General features: G+C 33.8%; 2 protein-coding genes across 2 annotated transcripts; one reads left to right on the top strand and one right to left on the bottom strand.

Annotated features, from left to right (window-relative positions):
- Nucleotides 1–5,118: 5,118 nt before the first annotated feature.
- LOC145559243 (cholesterol 22-monohydroxylase CYP90B51-like) lies at nt 5,119–13,198 on the top strand. The gene is made up of 8 exons (XM_081620684.1): nt 5,119–5,567; nt 5,872–6,196; nt 6,322–6,474; nt 6,808–7,065; nt 7,166–7,258; nt 7,704–7,782; nt 7,947–8,056; nt 12,646–13,198. Exons 1-8 carry the CDS (start codon nt 5,365–5,367, stop codon nt 12,907–12,909), a joined length of 1,485 nt encoding a protein of 494 aa, XP_081476810.1. The 5' UTR covers nt 5,119–5,364; the 3' UTR covers nt 12,910–13,198.
- Nucleotides 13,199–13,861: 663 nt separating this feature from the next.
- LOC145559249 (branched-chain amino acid aminotransferase 2, chloroplastic-like) lies at nt 13,862–26,206 on the bottom strand. Its single transcript, XM_081620688.1, has 10 exons — nt 25,901–26,206; nt 25,586–25,671; nt 24,530–24,704; nt 19,537–19,713; nt 19,291–19,422; nt 19,102–19,200; nt 18,648–18,764; nt 17,601–17,696; nt 16,329–16,441; nt 13,862–14,124 (listed from the first exon to the last, which is right to left on the bottom strand). The coding sequence occupies exons 1-10, from the start codon at nt 26,042–26,044 to the stop codon at nt 14,007–14,009; spliced, it is 1,257 nt and encodes a 418-aa protein (XP_081476814.1). The 5' UTR covers nt 26,045–26,206; the 3' UTR covers nt 13,862–14,006.
- Between the last annotated feature and the right edge of the window lie 237 nt (nt 26,207–26,443).

Below are 26,443 nucleotides of genomic sequence, written 5' to 3'. Positions count from 1 at the left end.
AAGCCAATTACCAAACACATTTTTTGGCTGTTTGACCACCTTAAAAAGCCAAAAGCCAAAAGCTAACCAAAAAGCCATTAAAAAGCCAATTACCAAACATGGCCTATAATTGTTGCAGTACTTTATTCACTTTTTCCCTACATTTGTTAAGTACCATGATAAAGTTATATTATAGGACGGAGGTAGTAACAATTTCCTAAAATACATCTATACTTAAATTTTACTCTGAGATACACGGTTCAGATGTAGTACATTTTTCTAATTTTGGCACGGACAGAGTATGTTATGTTTCATTTGATGGTAAACTATATGCTCTGGGTTTAATATTGGGTATTTGGGTGAGGATATATATGATGAACATATGATAGTTATTAGTCATAGGCCACTGAGCATAACACCCCCACTCTCTCTCTAAGCATGTGATTTGGTGGAGAGAGAAAACTTGGAAGAATTAGACGGCCAATTAGAGTGTTATTCCACGTGAAGACCAACAATGTAGGGATCTTAGTTGGCCATCCGCTTTAGATTGCTTCTGTGGCAAAGCTGGGTGACTATGATTATTTCTGGAAATTCTCTTCTTCGCTTTATTTTTATGACAATTATTGATTCATTATTTTCCCCTAGCTGTAAAGGGTTATCAAAAATTTGTGGTATTGAAATCAATAATTTTGATCTATTAAATCACAAGTTTTTAAAGAAATGTAGGGTTTACTCTTTAAATAATTAAATTTATTTTCATCAGTTATTTTATACTTCCTCCATCTCTTTATTAATGTCCACTTTCTCTTTATTATGTGAGAAATAAATGATAGAAAGTGAACATTAATAAAGAGACGGAGGGATTATGAAATTTGAGTTAATTAGATAAGTATTTAAGAATAAACGGTCCATTTCACAAGTAACAATAAAAATAATTTATAAGATAATTGTACTCAATTAATACCCCAAGTATATGTCATAGTTAATAAGATTAGCATAATTTAATGGTTGATAATACTATTGCCATCATAGGATATCTGATCTTGTATTTCCTAATTAGGTTTCTTGTGATTTTTATGGTAACAAAGGAATTCATGATAGGGTTAAGCTTATCATGACTAATTATGTTGTGTGACTCTTCACCTTTTTTTGGGACTTATAGGAGAATGTGAAAATAGTATCCAAGGATGTATCTTTAGGGCTTGTTTGGTTGCACAAATAAAATGGGGGAAGTGGAAAATCATAGGAATTTGCAAATGAGTGAGTTGTTTGGTTGACTATAAAAAGTGTAAATGGGAGAATTGCAATTCATGGGAAGTTAATTACCTAACCCCCCTATGTAACTCAAAATTCCCATGATTTACAACTTCCTTCGTCCTAATCAAACAAGTTTAGACAATTCTTAGGAATTAGATATAGATATTTAATTCCCATGAAATACAAATTCCTATGGAATTAAATTCCCTTATCAAACAAACAACACCTTAGTGCTAAAAAAAATTGAGGATTAAAATTAGTGGAATGTCTCTCTGATTTTAAATTTTATCCTACACTAAGGGCTTGTTCTCATACGTTGAAATTCAATTTAGTTCAGTTCAGTTCAGTTCAGCTCCTAATTTCCTTCTCTTATAAAATATTCATTTCAATTCAGTTCAACTCAGTTCAGTCAATGAGAACAGACCCTAATTGCTCATCTTTAGATGAATTGAAGACATTGTTAGATATACCTTACATTTTAGAAATGTTCATTTTAGCATAGGTAAGAATTGAAGAATCAAAAGTTAGATGGTTTTTAAAACAGTATTGTTTAGCATAGTTTATTTGTAAGATGAATGTAATAGTAATGTGCATAACATAGGAGTATTAATGTGAGAGGGGAGGAAATCCTCTTAAGGTGAGTGTTCACCTTACTAAAATAGAAAAAAAAAAAAAAAAAAAAAATGAAATTGCAAAGTCAAATGGTTTTTATATTCTAGCTTATAAGCATGACATATAATAATGATATATTACTGTAGATAATAGAGGAAATTAGTGCTGTGTAAGTGTGTAATGTGATTATAATTTAAGATCTACAAATCTCTCATTTAAAAAAAATTAAAGAAATAATAGATTTCTTTACCAGCCAATCAACCATCTCAGAATTAGTGGCCACTAATTGCGAGTATCATTTTGCTAAGCATCCCTAGTCCAGGTAGTTATGCGATTTTGGGAGTGCCATGTCAACTTCTATGATATTAATCATTGATACTCTAGCTCTCAGGGCTCTAGAGAGAGTAGAGACTAGTTTCAGATCTTTGAAAAGGACTTGTGAGTTTGGAGCATGGTTGTTATATTTAAATGAGATTATATAGGTTTTTTTTATTTTTTTTAAGAAAAATAAAAAATTATAGTATTAGATAGGAGTAAGATTTATTTGTTAGTAGGTGTGAATGTGTGATATGGTAAAGCTTACTACTTGATTATTCAATTTGAATATATCTGTATTGTACAATTCCATTCAAGTTTGATATTGCAATTGATTAATCCATTTTAAAAGTTATAAATGCAAATTGTTATAATAAGCTACTTGGACATGAAAAATGCTTTGAAATAGCTTGAAACATGACTAAATGACTCATCACCTAGAGTGTGACTCGAACCAAACAATCCATTGTCATTTAATATTAAATCAATAAAAAGAGATAAGGAAGTATATTTGGTAGAACTAAACTTAAAGGATATTACAATTTTTAAGGAAGTAAAACATTTCATAACTTATTAAAAATTCCAAATTTTATTATTATTATTTAGTACTCCATTATTATTATTTTTTCCTTCTAGAGGTACTTTATGTTTTGCCAACTTTGCTTATTTACTTTGTTTAAGTTTTCTCAAATCTTTATGTTTTTACTCATATATTTTTCCTCTCTTTTTATCCCTTACCATTGTTTTAAAACTCTCTTAAAAGTTTATTTGTATGCTATTTATGGTTCTCACTTTGTACGTTTTTTATTCAAATTTTTGTTCAATCGATAATCTTGTTATTTTTTCTTTTGGGATGGTTTCTTATAACAATTCACTGACCTTAAATATATTTTAGACTTTGTTGTTATTGTTGTGGGTTTTTGTGAGGTACTTCTTAAAATTTTTACCTATTCTTAATACCTTTTTTTTTTTTTTTGAAAACTAATCTTTATACTCTATATACAAACAAATTCATTTTATCATGTCACTGAAAAGAACTCATTTTGTCTGGTTTCGTTTCCCATAAGAAAACAATTACAGTAACTTTCATCGTGTTCCATCATATACATAGTAGCTGGTGCTTGGGTGAGTAGTGCCAAAGAATGATGGGAAGACAATATTTGAAATGTCTACCTAGTGTCCTATTTATCCATTATCAAATTATTTAATGAGACAGTTTCACAATAACTTAATTTGAAAACAGCATGATTTTCATTTTATAAGTGTATATTTTTGTTCTATAGAGATAAATTTCAAAGTCTCGCAATAAATTAAGGTGCGACACTTTCACTCAAAATAGTTGCTCTTCTCTAACTTATAACCGGCAAGATTGTGCATCTATATATCTATAAGGGTAGATAGACTCATTGTTAACATTGTTAAATATTGATTAAGTTGTGTAGTCTATTGTAAACTTAGTCCACCTTTTAATATCTATTATTATATCTATGTGTACCTATTTGCTAAACTGTAAGTCTGTAACTACCTAGTATATTAATCATCCATGGCCTCCACCGGACCCTGTTGAGTGTTGTATGGCTGCTTTGAGAGGCTCATCATATGGTGTTGGGAGTTTGGCATCTCCAATTGTTTTATTGGAACAAATTAGTGTCTTCTTCGTTTCAATTACAAATCAAACTTAACAAGAATCAAATACCAAGTACAAATATGATGTTCCACCGCACAATCATTTTTTGGGGTCAAACAGAGTCTGTCAAAAATCATTTTCAATGAAAAATCAAATGAAGAAAGTGGGAGCAAACAAAAATGGAAGGTAGGGAACCCAATCAAACTTCTGTGAAAGAAGAGTGGCATTTTTGGTGATAATTTTTGATACATCTTAGATTATCCCATAATATAAAGAATAAAATTGAGACCAGAGTACATTTTTTGGGACTGATCTTTTGTTTTCTATGTAAATAAAATAAAAACATGTACAGAATAAGATTTTCGAAACTATATTTATATATATTTATTTTAATGAAAATAATTGAAATAGAAGCTTTAGTGCAAATCTAAATTGCATGGAATCATTGCTCTCCTGATTGCACTTGAATGGTCAGATCAGATACAGAGAGGAAACTGGCCCCCTGCTAGCTAAGCTAAGCTAAAGATTAAATTTTTGATTCAACATACAAAAAGTTATTTAATAAGGTCTGAGAGCCTCAAATAATTATAAACTCCTCCTTATCATTAATTTGGCCGTCACCCGTGCAAAGGTACATCCACTTGTCCGTTTAGCAATACTCTGTTATGGCTAAATGCTTGATCACCATTGGCTATTAGGCTATTATTTTTTAATTAACCATAGTGTTAAAAGTGTCTTGTGATAGAGATAAAGTTATGAGAAAGAGAATATCGAAAAGAGAGCATGAAAAAGCTTAATTATATTGATAATAGGATACAACTATATATAGTGTTACAATTCCACAGCAACGATTGGGAAGAGACTAGAATCTAACCATCTAGAATTGAGCCTAGAATCTGGATTAGCCTAATATCCAAAAAAAAAAAAAAAAACAAAAAAAGGTTATAGTGTTACAAGATATCCTAATACAATCTCTATGATTTACAAGAATCAAACTAGATAATAAGTGATTACAAAATATCAACTATATTCACATAACATAATATCGTATTACACCAAAAATTAAAGGATATGATAATAATATTGATATCAAGAGAGATCTCTCTTGATGTCTCTAACATCTCTCTTGATATCTCTAATATCTTGTAGTGAAGTAGATCAAAGGAGATGTATTATGGATGTTCTTTGTCATACTTATTTTTTCTATTGTTTAAAATAAACCAGTAAATTCTCTATTTATTTCTAATTTTCTTTTACCTTTTCTTTAGTTAATTTAGCCATTAAAAAGACAAAAAAGCAGGTTATATAAACCCCCTTATTGGCTCCAAAGTTTTTCATTAAACATTTGCTCTTCCTTTGTCTTGTTATTGTTTTTGCTTCTTTGTTTTTCCATTCAAAGCTCAAACACCCACCTTCTTTTCTTTCTCCCTTGTCAGTCTTGCTGTTTACTGCAAGGTTGACTCATTCTTCAAACACATATTTGGGAAGAGAGAAGATTAGCAAAAAGCTTACAAATTAAATATTCTCCTTTCCCAAATTTCATTGAAGCTTTGAGTCTTATTTCATAATCTCTAATGTCTGACTTAGAATTCTTCTTGTACCTTCTCCCATTTGTTTTGGCTTTATCTTGGACCCTCAGCTTCCTTAAGAGAAAGAAACCCTTTCCAAATCTTCCTCCTGGTAACACTGGTTTACCCTTTATTGGAGAAACTTTTGGCTACTTAAAGCCACATCCAGCTACCACCCTTGGAAAATTCATGGAGCAACACATAGCAAGGTAATGAAAAAGACCATATGCTCTAATATTTTGTTAGTTTACAACCTGTAATTAGGAGCTTACTAGACTCTGACTAATTCTGATTTGAGTCAGGCTAGGCCCCAACCAAGGCTAGAACTCTCCCTACATAGGTTCATGCATTCCTAGTTTCATATTCATAGGTTCATACACTCTGTTAAAGGAACTCTGGATTACCTAAGAACAAAATTGAATACATCTAGACCACCATAAAACTTGTAAGATACAAATAAGCAGATTGTAGTCTCATCCACCCAAATTCTCTAAAGTTTTATTAGTTGTGCAGGTTTGGGAAGATTTACAGGGCAAATTTGTTTGGGGAACCGACAATTGTATCAGCAGATGCTGGGCTGAATAGATTCATCTTTCAAAATGAAGGGAGGTTGTTTGAAAGTAGCTACCCAAGTAGCATTGATGGGATACTTGGAAAGTGGTCTATGTTGGTTTTGAATGGAGAGATACACAAAGATATGAGGAATATATCTCTCAATTTCTTGAGCCACAGTAGGCTTAAAGCACATCTTATCAAAGAAGTTGAGAGGCAGACTGTCCTTGTTCTTAAAACTTGGCAAGAGAATTGCACCTTTTCTGCTCAAGATGAAGCTAAGAAGGTATCTTTCTTCTGCACCTGTGAATTTTCTTTTTTCTGTTTTTTTTTTAGAAAAAAAATTATTTTATCTCATTTATATTGATTGTCTGGATGAAACCATTTTTTTTTTTATCTTGGGTTTTGCAGTTCACATTCAATGTGATGGCAAAGCAAATACTGAGTTTGGATCATGGGGAAGCTGAAACAGAGCATCTAAAGAAGGAATATATTAATTTTATGAAAGGTGTGGTATCAGCTCCTATCAATTTACCAGGAAGTCCTTATAGAAGGGCATTAAAGGTAAATTATTGTCCTAAAAAATATCTTTGTTGGGGGGAGGGGGGAGGTAGAGGTAGGAGTGCAGAAATCATAATTGTTAATATATCACAGTGGAAATAATTTTGGCACTCCAAAATTTAATTTTGGCATTTTCATTGTGGGAGCACAGTTTTCACTTTACAGTGCTCTACTTACTAATAGGAGTGCCAAAATTATTTCCCATATCACAAGGGTACTTTTGGTATTATGGGTTGTTTATAGTAAAATTTCTTCTAGTGAAATGCAAAAATTGAGTTTCTAAATTAGGAAAACTAATACTTATATGATTAACAATTTACTAAATTTTATTGACAGTCAAGAACAGCCATACTAGATTTTATAGAGATGAAAATGGAGGAAAAGTTGAAGAAGAAAAAGTTGAATGATGGGAGTGAAAATATTGAAGAAGATGATCTACTTGGATGGGTGTTGAAGTATTCCAATCTATCAACAGAGCAAATACTTGACTTAATTTTGAGTTTACTGTTTGCTGGACATGAAACTTCCTCTGTTTCCATTGCATTAGCCATCTTTTTCTTGGAGGGCTCCCCTTCTGCTGTTGAACAATTAAGGGTATGCCCTATTTTCCTAAAAATTATTATTATTATCATGGATTAATTCAGCCTTTAAAATTTTGTCCCATTTGCTTATTTGTTTGTTTTAATGTGTTTAGGAAGAGCACCTTATGATTGCCAGAGCTAAGCAGCAATCAGATGAGAAAGAGTTGAACTGGGATGACTACAAGAAAATGGAATTCACTCAATGTGTAAGCCTTCTTAGGACTGTATAACTGTGTTATTTAATATTTTAATCACTATAAAATGCAAGTAATATTTTAAGTTCTTAATCATAAAAATTTGTTGAACATTACGTCATGAAATATATGGAAATCCTGTCTAACACCATGGTTAAGCCTGTTAAGTCATCGTTTATAATATTGATGATATTTTAATTTTAATTTTTTTTTAACCTTGTTGTTTAGATAATAATTAATTTATACTAGAGTTTATGAGAAACAATACAAAATTTACGAACATAAAATAGAACTTTTATGGGATTTTGATTAATAATGATCAAATGAAGGGGGTGACTGCTGAGAAGTACATGTTCATAATAATAATAATAATAATAATAATTACACTGGTGATATTATTAATATTGGTACTAATCGTATATAATTAACAATATTGAATGTATTTTTATTAATGAAGGTTATTAGCGAAACACTAAGGCTGGGCAATGTAGTAAGGTTCCTGCATAGGAAGGCTCTTAAAGATGTTCGGTATAAAGGTAAATGTCAGCTCTACTAATGAATTAATATCTGTTTTACTTTAATAATTTATTCGAGTAAACTTTTTGGGTGGTTCACGGGAAGTTTGCCGGCCGGAAAGTTGATATCTTATTTAATTGTAATGTTGCTGTGGTTTAATTAATGTAATGTTGCTGTTGTAAAGGTTATGACATTCCATGTGGATGGAAAGTGCTGCCGGTTTTAGCAGCCGTGCATTTGGATCCTGCCTTTTATGACCAACCTCATGTCTTCAACCCTTGGAGATGGCAGCAGGTCAGTTTTCCCTACTTTTATTTTCCGCCTTACCGTCTATTCCGTTCACAATATATGTCGTTTTTAACCATGTTTACACATACATTGAGAATTCTAGTATATTTCTGGTAAAGTAGTACTCCGTACATTAAACAAGAAGTACTTGTATTATATTATTATCTATCTACGGAGCACAATAGTACACATTTTTTTTAATTCAAAGTATAAGTCGTTTTAATTCATATTTATATGTATTGAAAATACGAAAATAAGGTTTATTTTTTAGGGGAATTGGGCCCTATCTAGTTTTGGGGACATGTATCCTAATCCTATGGGCTAGGCAATCAAGCTGGTAGGAGTTGTTGCTATTCCCTGACCCCTAAACCTTCTCCCTCCTTGTCCCTACGAGGATCCAAAGCTTTTGTGAGAGGTCATGAAATAACTGCCAACTGTTTTTCTTCCAATTCTCGTTGTCCCTCTTATGAATCACTTGTACTTCCAATATGTAGAGATTGTAGATTTTTTATCAGGAAATTCAAAAATGAAGATACTTAAGAATTAAGTCGACAAAGATTAGTACTTTGTATATTATAGTAGTGTTAGGTTATGTTACTTAGACTCGGGTATTCATATCCGACACGGGTACGTGTCTAAATGTCCGACTCAGCTATTTTGTGAAAAATTTCTATGATTTTGAACTAAACTGAAGTGTCCAAGTGTCATACCTATGTCCGAGTGTTGAGAGTCTGACACGGGTACTAGAGGTAAAATGAAGAGTCCAAGTAACATAGGTGTTAGGAGTCATCAAGTGGAACTTTCTCATTTTCTTAAGAAAAAACAGAACATTTAAAGCGAGAGGGCGATTACTTGACGTGAATAACATGTATAAAGTTTGAATTTTCTCTATATTCATACAACCTAAATGTCTATTTAAAATAATCGATTCCAAAAATATACTTTGAACTCGGTAAGAGTAAATTAAGAGGTAACGAGGGGATCAGGGGACGTACGTACAGCCTAGAGGCTTGTTAAAAGTACATTATCTTAGATGCTGCACAGTTGATGTTTACACTTTACTTGTTTATACATGTGTACTTGTGATCTAGTACAAGATAAATGTGTACTTGTAATCTAGTTCAAGTTTATCTTGTAAGTGACAAAAACATTATTGTAAGTAGTAAATAGATCAGTGTGCTAACAATTAGGTAAACAAGTTTGGGGTTATTAAATTGACTAGCAACTAGAAGATCAAAAGAAGCAAATGTTTCAGTTATGAAATCTTATTATATATAAGTAAATAATCTTATTATATGTAAGTTTACTGTGCTTGGGAAGTTTTAAATGAGAGGTAGAGTACTAAAAGTTGTAAACTTGTCTTGATTAGGGACGATAAGAGCAGTTTTAGGATTAGAGACAAAATAAGGGAAGGGGACCACGCATATGAAAGAGCAATGCCCCTAAACATGTGTGTGAAATGTTAAGTTTAGGGCAAATTTAATTTATGAAAATTGAAAGATCATTTAGGACGGCCCCTACTTTCCGTTTGCACCCGGGTATGAAATATGAACCACTCCTAAGACATGCTTCTTAAACAGGGTAGCTGAATATGAATGGTCTATTTAATGGTTACAAATTATAGGACTAACGTCTGGTTATCTAAAGAAATAAATTGTCTTACCATTCTTGTTTCTGGACTTTTTTGTCCCCATAAAGATTCTAACTAAGAGTAATAAACGGAGTGAGAGGGGTATACTTGGGGATTTGTAAATACAATAAAAAGGAAATGTTATTAATTTGATTTTATATTATTCGATGTTAATCAAAGTATTTATCTATGTATAACTTCTTTACAAGTATATAGTTTCTTGATAACTCACTATTCCTTAGTGGAATGAAAATTTTATAATTTGATTCTTATAGTTCATGTACTTTTGTTTCACTATATTGTACTTTGCAGTTAGTGATATTATAAGCCACAAATTATAAAATAGGCAAATAAAATGAAAGGAGTACTAAATTGACTGTCATAAATGTAATGAGATATTTGGTGAGCAGTCTGAGCACCACTACATTTTTGTTTGTTTGGTCAATTTTCAACTTGAGTTCCACATTTAACAACTAATACAACTATTTACTTGTGTACTCTCGAGTCTCGATAGCTATATAACACCAGTAGTTTTTTTTGTTTTTTTTCTGTCTTCTTTTGTAAGCTGTACGTGATTCGTTTATGTCTGTCAATCAAGATTATTGTTTAACATTCTGAATTAGGAATAGGTGATATGGAGTACCAACTTTCTTTTATACAAGTGCATAATTTTTTAATGAGTCTCCAAATCAAATTGACACTTGAAAAGTTGAAATAGCTTATTTAGTACTCCATTTTTCATACAAAGTAATAAAATTTCTAAGCATTTGAGTATATTCATTTCTTACTAAATTAACTTACAAAATCATTAAACCTTTCATCATGTTAAACCCTTACTATTCATATGTTTTAAGGTCAATTCGACATATATACAAGATTAATTATGATGAAGGGTTTAAGGCTATGTTACTTGGACTCGGGTACCCATGTTCGACACGGGTACGTGTATAAGCATCTGACTCGGTTATTTTATAAAAAAAATTCATAATTTTGAACTAAAAGTGAAGAGTTTGGATGTATACTCATATCCGAGTGTTGAGGGTCTGATATGGGTACGTGAGGTGAAATAAAGAGTGCGGGTAACATATATTTAAGGTTTAAAAATCATCCTTAAACCCTTCATCATAATTAATCTTACATATGCTGGGATGACCTTAAAAACACATGAATAGTCATTAGCTTAATGAACAAGAGCCATAATAAGTACTCCAATTGATATTTTTTTCCCTATTTAATTTATTCAAGGGGAGAAACCATATGTTATAGGGAAAAAGATTAATTAGGACCCACTGTATGAAGTGTCGTGATCAACCCGTGGGTGTAGCACTCTGGTACGGAGGAGGGTTGTGTTTAGATGGTTTGGTTGTGAGAAAGTTGGGGTTTGATTTGATTAACCAAACCCACATTTTCTCTCTCATCTCATCATCATCATCATCCAAAGAAGAGAGAGAAAGTGATTTAAGTAAGTGAAGTGAGTGAGTGAGTGGGGTGTGGTCCAAAAGTGATAATTGCCCCACGTGGAAGTGGGACTGTAGGTTGCACGTGCAACATGTCTTTTCTTTTTTCAACGGGTCCGCAAAAGCATGATGTCGGTCCCCAGGAATTTTCTCCCCTGCAAAATGGCAATAAATCACATTTTTCCTTTTTTTATAATAAACAAATTTCCTTTTCAATTCCTTTTTGATGCTCAAATAAAGAAAAAGGAGCAGAAAGTTTTATTTCTTCCCTTTTTTTATTAGAATAAAAACACTTTGTAATGCAACAAAAGTTCATTACTTTTGATTACTCCGTATTATTCTTTGATATCTTATTGCATGATCTCATGAATTCTACTCCCTGCTCAATTATTAGTTTTAGGGAAAATACAAAACTCCTAATTCATTTTACAGTTGTTCATGTTCATAGTTGATCATAATTTATAGAATTGAAAAACCTTATCCTAGATTTAGTGGACACAACAATTATACACATATAATGCATCAAATGTTATATCCTTTTCTATATACTGCACGATTTCTTATGATGATTTTTATTAGCCAACTCTAAATTATTTTGGGTCTTAAACTTTTACTAATTACACTAAGTTCTTAATCTCTATACTTTTGATACTTTTGATATTGGAGTTATGACGGTATGTTCATTTGAAAGAGCGAGTTAATATCTGAAGGCTAAGTTGTTATCTAAAGTCTTTATTTTTCACATAGTTAAAACCCTTTTGTGGGAGGGTTGCTCATCTCTTTCTTTATGAGACTATTTAGGATAATAACTTGGTGTTGATTTTGGGGTTATACGAGCCTTTTTGAGTTAATACAAGTAAAGGAAAATTATTGTGTAATCCGCACCGATATTTCCACCACTTATTATTAGAGTAGTTAGTATTTATTGAAGGGGCGGGTATAATTATAGGAGGTGGGACATTAGTGTTACACAATGCAATTATGAATTATGCAATAGTCTCTCCAAAATACTTTCACATTAGACATAGTTTCCTTAACATTTCCTTTGAAAAGATATTCTAGTACTCCGTACATAGTATTAGGATAATTAATTATAAAAAAAAAGAAAAAAAAAAGAAAAAAGTACAGAGTATAAATGTAAAGGAATAGAACATTAAAGAGTACTAAATTAAAGTAAATTAGAAAAGGTGCAATTTTGCATGTTTGTCAAAGAATTATTAGAATAGTAGTACTTTGTCAATTATTTTTCTGAATTTGTACTTCACTTAGAGATCGCAAGAGTTGGTTGCCATTCAATGTACCTAATCTTGTGAATTTTGATCAATTCAAAGTATTAAAGTCACATTTCTTCCTTGGAAGAGACAAGTTACAAAGTGTACTTTATATATGCAATTTCTTAGTACATTCTAACTAATAATTTATCATCCATAATTAACATGCATAATCTGCATCAACTATTTTATCACCATGCATGCATAATCTTCAATTTGTTGTTTTCATCTTTTCAGAATGGTGTAAATCGGGGAGGCATACCGGCCACAAACTCGAGCTCCAGCCCGACTAGCGGAAACACTTTCATGCCATTTGGGGGAGGACAAAGACTATGTCCAGGAACAGAGCTAGCTAGAACGGAGATGGCAATTTTCATCCACCATTTGGTCATCAATTTCGATTGGAAAGTAACGGAGAAAGATCAAGCTTTTGTTTACCCATTCGTCGAGTTCCCCAAAGGATTACCAATTCAAGTTCAACGCTTAAGTTTTGGACTCTGAGTTCATCAAATTCCCAACTTAAACCTATCATCCAAATCTTGCACAGAAAAAAAAAAATTAATAATGATAATATATTTATCTATACATACATATATATTGGAGAAAATTAAGTCCATATTTTCCCAGATTAGTAGTAATTACTGGGTTTTTTCTTTTTCTTTTTTTCGGGGGTAGGGTTGCTTGGGATTGCTATTGATAGCCTAGCTTCATGTTACAAAAGAAGAATTAGCAATATTTAATGGGTGAAGAATAGAAAGACAAGCAAGACCAATTGGTTTAATTGCTCCCCTTCTGATTTTGTAAATGCCTTTTAACTTTATTATCATTATTATTATTACTGTATTATTATTAAGCCGTCCACATTGGAGCTTGACGGTTATTTAAACTTTAAATTGTACATGCTCTATTGTATTCTAGACTTCTATCTAGTAGGATTGATTTATGTAATAATTATTCTCCCAACATCATCTTATATTGCTCTTTTCATGGTTGGCTTTAGGAAAGTTGTTGCGCAATTGCATGTTTAGCACACTTTAATATACTTAAGGTCAGTTTTCTTTCAAGATAAAGGAGCTACTCGATGAATTAAATAAGTGACTAGCAATTTTCACAAACAAAAAGGGCATGGTAAGTCTGCTTATACATCACTCATGTTATAATCATATAAAAATCTTTAATGCGCTTAATAATGGGATGTTGAGAGATTAAGAGGTATGAAACATCAAATTAAAGGTATAATTACCACTTACACATCATTCTAAAACAACTTTAACCATAATTTGGGACAACTAATTAAGAGACTTTCACCATCTTGCTGATCATTATGAGACATGGTGTATTTTAGATTATCCAAAAAGGAGGTAGGCATCAGATCATTTTGCATAAAAAAAAAAAAAAACAAAAAAAAAAACAAAAAAAACAAAAAAAAAAAAACAAAAAAAAAAACTAAATAAATAAAACAAGTAATTTGCTTGGAACTTGATAGATAATATGTAACCAGACAATGACAATTTACCACACTAACGCTGAAGAAACATATAGTATCCCCCCTTGCATGGTGTACAATGAGTTATAACAAAAAAAAATTACAACAATCTTCACTTAAGTTTGACAATCCAGTCCATATTATCTTCTGCGATACCCATTTGTAGTCTAGTAAGCGCAGTATGAAGCTGCTGCGCCACACGTCCAACCTTACCATCTCCAAAGGATGTCCTGTAGAAGAAATTATCGTAACTTGGTGCAATTATCCAAAAAATGATAAGATGCCACTAAACCAATCCAAGAACCTGATTTTCAGCTTATAATTCAGTGCAATTATCCAAAAAATAAGATGCCACTAAACCACTCCAAGAACCTGAATTTCAGCTTATAGCTATTGAATTCACATACTTCGTATATACTATACTACCAAGAAACCAGGTGTGGGATTTCTTTGTAGGAAAGCTTTCAGATTGCTTCTGATTCACAGCTTTACTCCTTAGTACCAAGGATGTTTGGACTACTCCTTAGTACCAAGGATGTTTGGACTCTTTGATCAAGCAATGGTGCTCATGTATCCACGTCAGGTGGAACACTCCAAAAGAGAATGGGCAGGGGAAGCTAAATGAGCCTTACTTAATTTTTATGATGATTTACATTTATTTGGAGGCGACACCATATTTGTGCAGCTGTTATCATTCATCAGGATTTTCTGAATCCTCTAGTTCAGATTCAGAAGCAAACCTGAGTAAGAGTTACATATGGTTTGAGTGGGGTTGATGTTATAACTTGTAAGCATTGCATTTAATCACAGAAAGGAGAGTCCTTCTTTAATATTTAGGCTCCCATTGTCCTCCATGAGACTTGCACCCCTAAAATGTGGGCCACTAATTCATAAAACTACTGCAAGATCTAAGGCTTGAATGTCAAGTCCTGGAAAACAACTTATGATCAGTAATTATCTTAAAGGTCCTTAAGAAATTGGAGACGTATTCTGGATTGATCATGTAAATTGGGCTTTCAAAGTTAAGGTTTACTAAAGGGAATCAATCCATGCAACAAACTGGCAACAAGGGAGGAAACGGAAGTGCATGTGGGATTAAGAATGGTGCGGCAAGAAAGTTGTACCATGTAAGCCAACAGGATGCAGAAAACTCTAATGATGTGGTGCCTAGTACATTGTCTGTTAAGTCTATCCCAATTAAACTTTTATTTGATTCGGGAGCTACTTAATCTTTTATTGCTTTTAATGTTGAGAAAAGACTTACTTTGGAAAAACCAACTAGTATAGCAATACCTATAGTAACTTCGATATATAAGGGATTCTCATAAAGAAAACGAATCAAGTATCTACTACTAAAGGAAAAATTAAGAAGGTTCAATGGAGGAGAATATTTGGAATAATCAAACAATCCCTAAAAAGATGTTTAGAGTTTGGTTAAGGTTGCAAAAATGAGCAAGCAACTACATTGCTATTTTTAATGAGTTGAATTTGAATTAGCAGGATCTCATTTGTATATTTACTAATACCTAGAAGGTAACTCCACCATAGGGTTTCCCGTTGTTAGTCGCAAGCCTTAATAAAAAAGGAGAGCTACGGTAGGCCGTGACAGCCAGCGTAAAACTTTGTTACATCGCTTGACATGAGCCACAATGATGGAGAGTAGTATAAGGATGGGTGACCTCCTGGAAAGTCCTCAAGTTGGTTCATGTAGCCGACCCCACTTATGGGATTAAGGTGTTCAAGCAAAAGCAGAGGGATTAAGGCGTTCAAGCAGAAGGAGGAGGAGGAGGAGGAGGAAGAGGAGGACGATGAGGAGGAGGAGAAGAAGTAGTATCTAGAAGGTGGAAGAAGACTAGTATCTAGAAGGTGCTGCAGCTGCTTTAGCACTCAGGAGGTTATGCCAAACAGCAGTAAGAAATCTGCCAGTAGCAGACTGCAAAAAACTTTAGCAGAATCAGTTTGCTGTATCTGGTTTGCAAGAACCTGTGTCTTTGACACAAAATAAATAGAAGTGCCAGTTGGTCCCAGTGTTCTTGTGGATCTCTCTCTGAAACCATGAAATCATTGTTGAAACAACAGGTGATCAGCTGATCACCATCCACATTCCACCGTACACTATTGTTTCCTGACTTTCCAGAGCCAAAACCTTCCTAGAAAGTAGGAGGAAAACTAATGCCACTACCGTAGTGAGTTGTGAATATTGTGAAATGTTTTGAGTTTTGAGTTTTGTAACAGGCATCAGTATACCATTGCTTGCATTGGTATTTTGGTAATGATTAAAATATACGAAGTACTCCGTATTAATTACCAAAAGAGGGTAAACAGTTATATTTCTAGTGTTAGCAGATTACCCATAAAAAACATATTGCTACTCCCTCAATTTTTACGCCTAGTCATGAAATCATACTGCGATTGAAACATTGGTGTGTGTTACCTTTCACCCTTATGTGTAATGCTCCCAACAGGCGATACCACCACTGCTGTACCGGTACAAAATACTTCATCAGCACTGAGAAGTTGATCTACTGACACAAGCTGCTCCACAACCTACATAAATCCACTGAGATTTAGCCGGAAACATAAAGACATGGCATGACTGGCAAAGCATGACAACTGATCTATGGAACTGGCGAAATGTTAGTTGATCCCTCGATAAATATCCTAAAACAAAAGAACAAACTCAACTATGAACAGGCAATCAATCACAATCTGTCATTAATCCAATAACACAAAACAAAGAGAGAAAGGATATGACAAATGTTCTACAGTCTAACATAATCATGCCATCACAATATAAAACTTTTAAACGCAGCCTTAAATATCCAAAAACTTGATCAAGCAAACCATATTAATATCTACTGCTTGACCCCATTCCTCCGTAAAATCAGCAATAATCTCCAAGCTATACTTTAATTTATCAAAAAAAGGAAAATTTGCAAGAAAGGACCTTTTGACAAAATCCGGCCATTGACCCTCGAAAACCACCTCCACCTCGCCGAAATCCCACCCTAACCCTCAAAAACCACCTCCACCTCACCTAAATCCCACACCAGCCCCCGAAAACCACCTCCACCTCGCCTAAACTCCACACCGACCCTCGAAAACCACCTCCACCTCACTCAAATCCCACACCGAGCCTCCGAAAACCAATCCATCAAGCCGAAATCTCACCCAGACCCTCGAAAACCACCTCAACCTTGCCGAAATCCTACAAAAACCTCCAAATACCACCTCCACCTCGCTGAAATCCCACAGACCCCCGAAAACCACCTCCTTCGCCAAAATCCATCAAAGGTCCCATCTCGCAATGTTTTTTTCCGAAATAAGGTCCCATCTCACAACTTTTTTTTGAATGTCTCAATTTGTCTCTTTTTTTATATAAGGTTCTTTTTCACAAACAAGTCATTTTAAAAGGTCCTTTCTTGCAAATTTTCCTAAACAAAAAGTTACAACAGTACATATTGAAAAATCAAATTTGATATGGAATCATTGTCAACCAAGGAAGTATTATTCTTCAACCTAGACAATGAATATTTGTATGAAAATGCTTAATGCTCAATAATTTATGCCCATTTAGATCTCAAGCTTATTAATGCAAAGAGTAATAGTCATTACACTTCATCATCTGCCCATCATCGATAATTGGCTAAAACAGAAAGAAGATTCCATACACAACAGGAAGATCATAACCAAATTGAATAAGTACCTCAAAACCTAGGCTACGAGCAATGTCAATAATGCTTTTCCTCGTAATGCCAGGCAGAATTGTTCCCTTAATTGCAGGAGTAGATATCACATTATCCTGCAAAATAAAACAAGGGCAATTTCACCAGTTACTTCACAAATATAAAAGAAAATTAGAATAAAAGCAAATCTATCAAGGTCACTCTACAAATCAGTACACGGCATAAAATACTTATCAGGTGATACATCATTGGATTAATATGTCAAACAAACATACAGGCAACAAACACGCTCCATGACATTTGGGATGGGCTTTTACAACATCCTCAAGTCAAATGGGATGAAGAGTTCAAATTTGTGTCGACAATTAATGTGTTTGGCCAAAATTTATCAGTCCCTTAACCATGTTAATTATTTCACATTATGATTTGGACAAATGTATCAGTCCAATTACCATATCTTTTTATTGATTCTTCGCAATGATTTAAATGAAAAGAAAAAATTGAGGATTAAAAACAAACACCAACAGAACATTTGTACAAGATTTGCCATAAAACATGGGCTTAGTATATATATATATATTATACTCAGGGGAAATCAGCTCCTTCAGTTAGTGGCAATTGTTTTTATTGTCATAAAAGATGGGCTTAGTACATTTGTAAAGAATCCTTTTAAGTAGCAGCAAATGTTCTTATTGGCTATATTTTATATTATGACTGTTGCTCCTTCAGCGGCCTATATAGATAAATGAATTATATGGGTTAGTGACTAAACCTTCTTCACTCTTTACACTATCACATATATGCGATGACTTCTAAGTTGGAAAAGCTTGACAGAAAAACTGAGAAATGTCAGAATGTACACTCAGCTTAATACTCTCTCCATTGTTTTGTTCTACTTTCCAAACATAAACGATGGAGCCATTGGAGTCACAAGGGTAGTTTTTAAGGAAAAAAAAAATAGGAAAGGAAAAATAACATCCCAAAAAGAACAAAGGATAAAATAAAATAAAAAAAAATAAAAAAAAAAAACAAAAACAAAAATAGCATACATATTCCAGCCAGCATACCTTCACAACAAATACATTACAAGACGACACCTCCTCCAGGTATTTTTTGTGTACACAGTCCAGGTATAGTACATCAGAATAACCTTGGGCTTTAGCAGCAGTATGAGCCTTCAGAACCTGTTAATATAGCTACCAATGGTAAGTGATTGAAAATAAATTAATCAATATCATGTCAGGAGCAGATTAGCCCATCTAACTGATAAGCATTCTAAGTCCTGCAAGTTATAAGGAAACGTACATAAAGTAGACGCATCAGTAACAGAATATAATGCTGCTGAAGGCTCATCAATCAATTACTTTATAAATTTGAAAAGACTATATCACGTCCCTTATAAAAAATCGACTAAATCATCCAAAATTCCAAATAGGCCAGATCATGTCATGTCAATAAATCATGGGGATTAAATAACTGGAGTATTGGGAAGGGAAGGTGTGAGAGAAAAAGCAGTATTACCGCTGCGTAGTTCCCAATAGTTTTGACTCCTCCAGTTCCACCAGGACTAGCACGGTGAAAATCAGTCTCAATCACCAAATTTATGGGTGCAAGGCCTTCCTGATATATAAGGCTAACACGTGAGAAATAGAATGCTGTAAGCAATACAGGTAAAAATGAATTCTAGGAAATGGGGAATCACCAACTAACCTTAAAGTAGTTACCAACAGGTGATGCATAAATCAGAAAAGTGTATTCAGGGGCTGGTGCAATCCCTAGAACTGAACCACTACCCATGAGTAAAGGCCTAATGTATAAAGAACCTTTACCAGTAGGGGGAATCTGAAATTAGACATACCAGAAATTTTGCTAAAGGCAATGGATAAATAGATCGAACAATTGAACTATGATAGTAAAAGCACATGATTCGTAACAGAAAGAATAACTGCTGAGTACCCAACGTTCATTTGCCAAAACTATTTCTTTAACAGCTTCTAGAAATTGTTCAACAGTTGGTGCAGCCATGCACATCCTCTCTGCACCAGCTCTCATCCGCAACGCGTTCTCTTCCGGACGAAAAAGCACAATATTACCATCTTGTGTTCTGTAAGCTTTTAAGCCTTCAAATAGTCCCTGAAGACATGTAATACTTAGGAGCATACAAGGTACCAAAAAGTGAAGTCATAAAAAAAAACATAACATCTGGTCACATAAATCAGATAACAAAACCAATAAACAAGGTGGCAATACTATCAAAGAAAAACAACAGCCACACATAGACAGACAGACACCTTGTTGGCTTGTGGTATGATGATTGAGCAAGTCTCAATTTTAAGAGGCTGCTAAGAGAGACTGATTTATCAAGATTGAATTTAATCTCTTCAGAAATATAAGCAGGGCATGATAAGATTGATAACAAACAATATAGAGTTAAATCTTAGGAAAGGAAGCAAAAGACAATCATGCTACAATGTAACAACCAGACTCAGCCACGTGGCATCATTACATATGCCAGGAGAAGGAAAGGATCCCAGGAGCCGTTAAGAGGAGAGGTAGTGGAGCAGCATCAAATTCAGTGCCGCAAAAACTGAGTGATGCATTGTGGGAGGGGTGGGCATATCTATGACAGCTTTTGTCTGTTGTTCTTTTTGGCTGCTTGTACATATAATAAGGGGATAGAAGGACTTGGCTTGGGTAGCTTGTTGGATGTATTAGAATCAAGAGATTGGTGAGCTAAAGAAACCTTAAGAGAGCAGTAGCCTCAAGCCACCCTTGTAAGAAAGTTTACCTTTATTAATCAATCAGCCTCCTTCCCTAGTTCGGATTTCCTGCTTATTGTTATTGCTTCAACATTTGTTAATAGAAGTAGTTCTTACATAAAATTAACATCTAAAAGACATGCCAAGAACTGCATAGTATAAAAAGATATATTTTAAAGGAAAAAATAAAATTAGGCCAAAATAAATCTGTGGGTGGAGCTTTGTCAAGGTGCATAGCCAAAAATAAAAATTAAAAAAATCTAAACTGTGGGAATTTTGCTGGTTAACTGACAAAATTTTAATGTATACAAGGGATCATAAAGGATCAAATATATCATTTAAAAAAAAAAAAAAAAAAAAAAAAAAAAACTGAGGAAACAAAACCCAGTCATGCTGAACATCAGTTGAAGTCAACTCAAGAAAGACTGGTGACAGCAAAAAGGTTTCTAGATGAACAATAATATTTTCTATAAAGCTAATACTTGATGTGATGACTTGTCCAAGGCCTCCAATCACAATCACATATGCAAGACGTGACTACGTGATTCCAGCATACTCCCAAGGGTAATTAAGAAAAGGCTAACTAAGGTGTATTACATAAAAGGTAGCTCAGGTGGCAAGTTAATTAAGACTGTTGACAATGATGCAATGAATATAATAAAAAAGTACAGAGCTTGAAAACCAAAACTTAAGCTTCCTTCACTCTTAAATATCTTAAGATTCAATAGAATTGCATTTAAAGTCAAAAGGAGGAGAGAAAGAAAACTATCACTAACCCAATGTATAAAAAAGCTCAAGGCACGGTAAAGCAAGAGGGGTTCTGCTGTGCCTAGGCGCGCCTCAGAGCACATCTTTGAAGTGAGGCGCACTATACGAACAAGTGCGCGCTACGAATTAGCTTGGTTACATCACTAGTAATGGCAGAAATTAAGATGAAGAAGATGATTAAAGCTTTATGATGAGAATTACACTAAATTGGATGATAATTCCACTTTCGAGAGGTGGCTTCTCTCCTAATATGAGCTTTCGAGAGGCTCACTCTCTCCCAATAACATAACCTCAACAATATTCAACATGATGATTATTCCTCCTAATGAGGCCTATTTATAGAAAAACTCTCATAACAAACTCTAACTTATTCCCCAAGCTACTACTAATAGGCTATGACTATCATACCCTTCCCCTAATATTGATTCCTTGCAGTGCGCCTCAAATATTTATTTTATTTTTAATTTTTTAAAATGGCAGAAGTTAACTTCAGATGCGCCTCGGGTGCAGCTCAAGCGCTTTTGCTGCGCCTCATGTGCCTAACCACAAACGCCTTGCCTAGACCAAGTTAAGCTCTTACCCCCCCGGCACCACAGCGCCTTAGGCGCTTTTTCAAACACTTCCCTAACCATTTTCAAGATCGCAAATCCACCATGACCCAAAAGAAAGACTGTAACAAGCAACCTTGAATTTGCTAACTCTACCAGCAAAGAGCTTCATCACCTTATCCATACAAATTGAAAAAGTAATATCATAAGCTATCACAGACTCCAAACTACATAAAATGTCTTCCAGCCTAGTTTATCTAGCCTCATCAGCTACTTATTAGCTACCACGCTAGCATCCCAAATCTTTCTCTGTTCAGCAAAACCTCTAGCCCATCAAGACCAATGTATAAAAAGGCTAAAGCCGCACAAGGCATTTCAGAGTTCCTTGCACCTAAGGTGCACCTTGTTGAAATGAAATGCATATAATAAACAATAAAAATAAAAAATAAATAAAAATTAAAAATTAAAAAAAAAATTCTGAAAAAATATATGTGCCTTAGGGAGAGCGCTGAGCTAAACCATAGTGCGCCTAGGCCCTAGGCTTGCCTATATGCACCTTAGCTGTACCTCGTCAAAATTGTCTCGCCTAGACCAAAATAAGTGCATAACCCCTAACGCCTTGCGCCTTGGCGCGCCTTTTTAAACATTAATCAAGAAGGCAGAAGAAAGATTCCTAAAACCCTATCAGGCCTATATTATAGAGCTTGATCACTATCCCGTACGTAGTATAGAAGACAGCAACTACTAAATATTAAGTGTATCAAAATCATGGGAGGTCCAAGCATAAGTAGACTTAGTCTTAATAACACAAACAACAATAATGTGAGAATTGTAAAGAACAATAGGCCCAAAAATAATAGAGGGAATGATAATATCCACCAAAAGCCTCATTTAAGACACACCCTTGAAAAGAAGAAATCTCGCCAAAATGGCATCTTGATCACTAACCATGTACCCTTGGATGCTCTGCCTCTTTCCTAAAGATCCTCCTAGCAAACACCAGACTTAAGCTAAGAATCCTATTCATACTCTTTTACTTTAATGTCAAATCCGGAAAATTTTCATTTTCTGATCCATACTTTCTACTTCAAGATTAAAATTACTTATAAAAAATCAAACTAAAGCCTTGTTTCCTATCCAACAGCTCTAACAGTCAGTCCTTCCTCCAAACAAACAATCTATAAAAAGACTTAATTTGTATATACCTCATCCATAACATCGGCTTCTTAAAAACAAACTTCAAGTTCCTCAAAAATATACAACTTCCCTGATTGTTTAATTGTAGTTCTATTAACTAAAAACCTTCTTGTTTCAGGTCTACCACAGCTGATGAGCTTCATGAGTTTTTTTCCCGGTGGATACATTTTGGTGTCAACTTCATTTAATCCTTCAAGAGGTAAAGATCTATACATGAAAGTATCTCTAGGTTGTATGCTTATTTGAGTTTTACTATATAAATATGTTTTATCTGATTAGAAAGTTAGGGTATTTGCAGTAGATTAGAATATACAGTTAGAGTTGTCAATGACAAACAAAAGTAGATAAATAGTGCCAGCGATAATTTTTATCTCACGGTAGGGTGCTCCTACAACCATTATTTTAAAATGTCAATAATTGTCAATGTCATTATAGCATACAAAGCAGAAAGCACAAATGATACATTCTCCATATCTGAAGGTAAATCTGGAAATTTGTTGTGAAAATTTTGAAAATTAAAAACTAAATTCTTTTTTCTGTTGTTGAATAACAAAAAACTAAATCTGAAGAATGATATCAAGCGGTCCCTAAGAATAAGTCCTCATATACTAGGAAAACAATAAACCAAAAAGTTACAAATTACTTAACACCAAGCATGCTAGCAACATAAACATGTATACCAGATGTCCACAATCATGGATGAATGAATCAAAGCATTAAACAAAAAGACAAAATCTACAGCAATAATCCAATGTGGATAGCACAAAAACTACTCTCACATATCCCAGTTCTACTATAAGTAACAATAAAACTTGACAAAGAATCATTGAGAGCCTGAGAGGTTTAAGCAGGCCTATTAGAAAAGGAACCTCACCAACCACCCATCCTCAACAAAATAAAGAGAAACCTGGAATAATAAACAATGAGCTTTCACCAAAATAACAGCCTTCATATTCCACTACACAACAATGATCCTAAACTCCTAGGAACCCCACAACAACAAAGACAAATTAAAATCACCATATAAGCCAATGGGAGGTACTACAACCCTAATTGGCTAGTTAAACACCAGTCTTCACTTGCTTTTAATTTACTAGGCCAAAACCAGCAAAGCTAATTAGAATTATTACTATTTAAAAGAATCTTAAAGTTCATAAAAAGGACAACAAATCAAAGTATTCAAGCACCATTAGGTATGGAACTCAATGAATATAAACATTATAAAATTACTAACAAAGCCTATACCAATTGAAGAAGACAAACATTCAAACCCCCAATGTTATAGCCTTGAAAATGTACTTCACAAGTTACCAACATGTACCACCACTGATCCTTAAGCTGATCACACACAACTAGTGTCTTCCTTGCAAATTGTATCTCCAGCCAGGTATGATCAATTATAAGCTCATAGAAAAAATAAAACCAGCATAGTCAAAATGGAATATGGAAGGAAAGTCCCCAGTATTCACTCAAATTTTTACAATCAACAAATTCAAATGACTTCAGTCAATAAGAATTCATTTCCAAATGTTTGGGAACAAGAATTGGAGGAAGAACTAACATAATTCTTGATGTAATGGAGAAATAAAAAAGGTAGATCAACAGACAATATAGCACACACGACCTTATTCTTGTATAGCCACGTAGTACAGATTGCAATGGGTTAATAATACCCACCTGCCCATAATTTAAGATCCCAGCAGCAGGGCTCATTTCTATGTTTCCATATCGCTTTAATTCACCTTTTGAGAAGCTTTCACCTCGAGCACATTTCATAACATACATGTAATCAGTAGGCAAAAATCCAAATCCAAGGTTGTCCCAATCAATGTCGGCTAATGGGGATGTTTGGCTGCAAAGGTGATGAAGATTAGTATTACGAAACTAATGCATGGCAATCATCATCAATGTTACTATCTAAACTATAAATTCATCAAGTAATTACTTGTATAAGAGAAGTGTAAAAAGTGGCTAATAATTTTACAATGTTGAGAATTAGAGATATTAATCAAAAATAGTGCGGTGGCAAAATATGATAATAGAATGGTGTCAACTAAATAAAAAAGGGATGTGGTATTGTTTAGTGAACCTCCATTTATGGGCAAAAGGAAAAACTATTGTCAATACGCATATCATCCAGCAGACCAGCACATAGAAACAATACCGCACAGTCCACACTCACATAGTCAATTATTAAGATAAAACACTCGCGCTGTTGATTTGGAATAAGTACAAGGTACAATATAATCTTTTTGTTTAAATGCTTGTAAATTATAAAGAAGGCCTCTCGGACAATATAAAGCACCATACATTAGTACAATTAATCATTCCCCAAACTTTGTGCATTGTTTCAAAAGGCACGAGGCGCACTCAAAGTGCCAGTTGAAGTCTAGAGATGTAGATAGCCTCCAAATCTCCAACGATAACAAAAATTCCTTTCAATTTTTCTTTAATATATTCCATCCCCCTCCCTCCTTTAATTCCAAAAAAAAATGAAAATTCCAAAGGATTAATAATCTATAACATCACATGTCATCAACAAAATTCTACGAAAAATAAAGTATCATAACTACGATTCCACATAGTATAAAATAATCACAAAAGTTCCAGTAGAAAAGTAACTTTCTCACTCCAAATTATAAATTCTACTAAACAACCTCATTTTCCTAATTAAGTACAAATTATCTGTTTTCTCAAAGCAAAACTACATATATAAATAAAACGAAGGTATACCTTAGAGTATCTGACAATGTAGCACTGCATTTCGCCGAATTAATCGCTCGACCATTGCTATGAGCAATAGCTAATTGCTTCTGAACCTGTTGAACAAATTCAACACCAAAAAAATTGATGAAAATTAAAAATCGTGTTACATCACTTTACTTGTAATAATCAATGATTAAAACCTCAAATTTCACACAAATTACACCAAAAAAACACCAATAAAAATAAAAATCAGAGCACGGTACTATTCCATCAAATTAACACAAAACAAATCGAAAAAACATCAAAAAAAAAGTCAATTGAAGAGAGAGAAAGTAGAGAAACCTTGAGAGAGAAAGGAGCGGCGAAGTTTCTACCGGAGAAGGAGAAATGAGAGAGATTAGGGATGCTAGAAACGTCGTTTGATGGCGGCGAAAGAGGAGAGAGAAAGGTGGCTTGAGTCAAGGTGGGGGCGAAAATGGACTCCATTTTTCTCTCTCTTGAGCTTAGTTTCTGGGTTTCCGACTCCGGTGTTGGCGCCCCCTTTTATAAGTACGGTAACTATGTTTGGCTAAATTTGCATAAACCCTTGGTTTTTATGGCATCAAATGTGAATCACCTACCTCTCTTATGCTTAAGCTTAACCTCAAGATTACGTATGTATATTGAGGTCATTCAGACATTATTTAACTATATGGTCTTGTGAATTTGTGATTCTTAGGTCAGCACATACGCAGGTACTTGCATAAGTATAGCAACGTTTGGTATATACTCGTATTATACGCCGTAAGTATTGTTTCGTCAACTCGTATTATACTCTATGTAAGTAATTAAGTATTGTACGGAGTATTGTTTAGTGGACAACATTGTATAGTTAATGAAATTGGT

Source organism: Chenopodium album, chromosome 1, assembly GCF_948465745.1.
Source record: "Chenopodium album chromosome 1, dcCheAlbu1.1, whole genome shotgun sequence".
Taxonomy (NCBI): domain Eukaryota; kingdom Viridiplantae; phylum Streptophyta; class Magnoliopsida; order Caryophyllales; family Amaranthaceae; genus Chenopodium; species Chenopodium album.
This window is presented reverse-complemented; position numbering and strand designations above follow the sequence as displayed.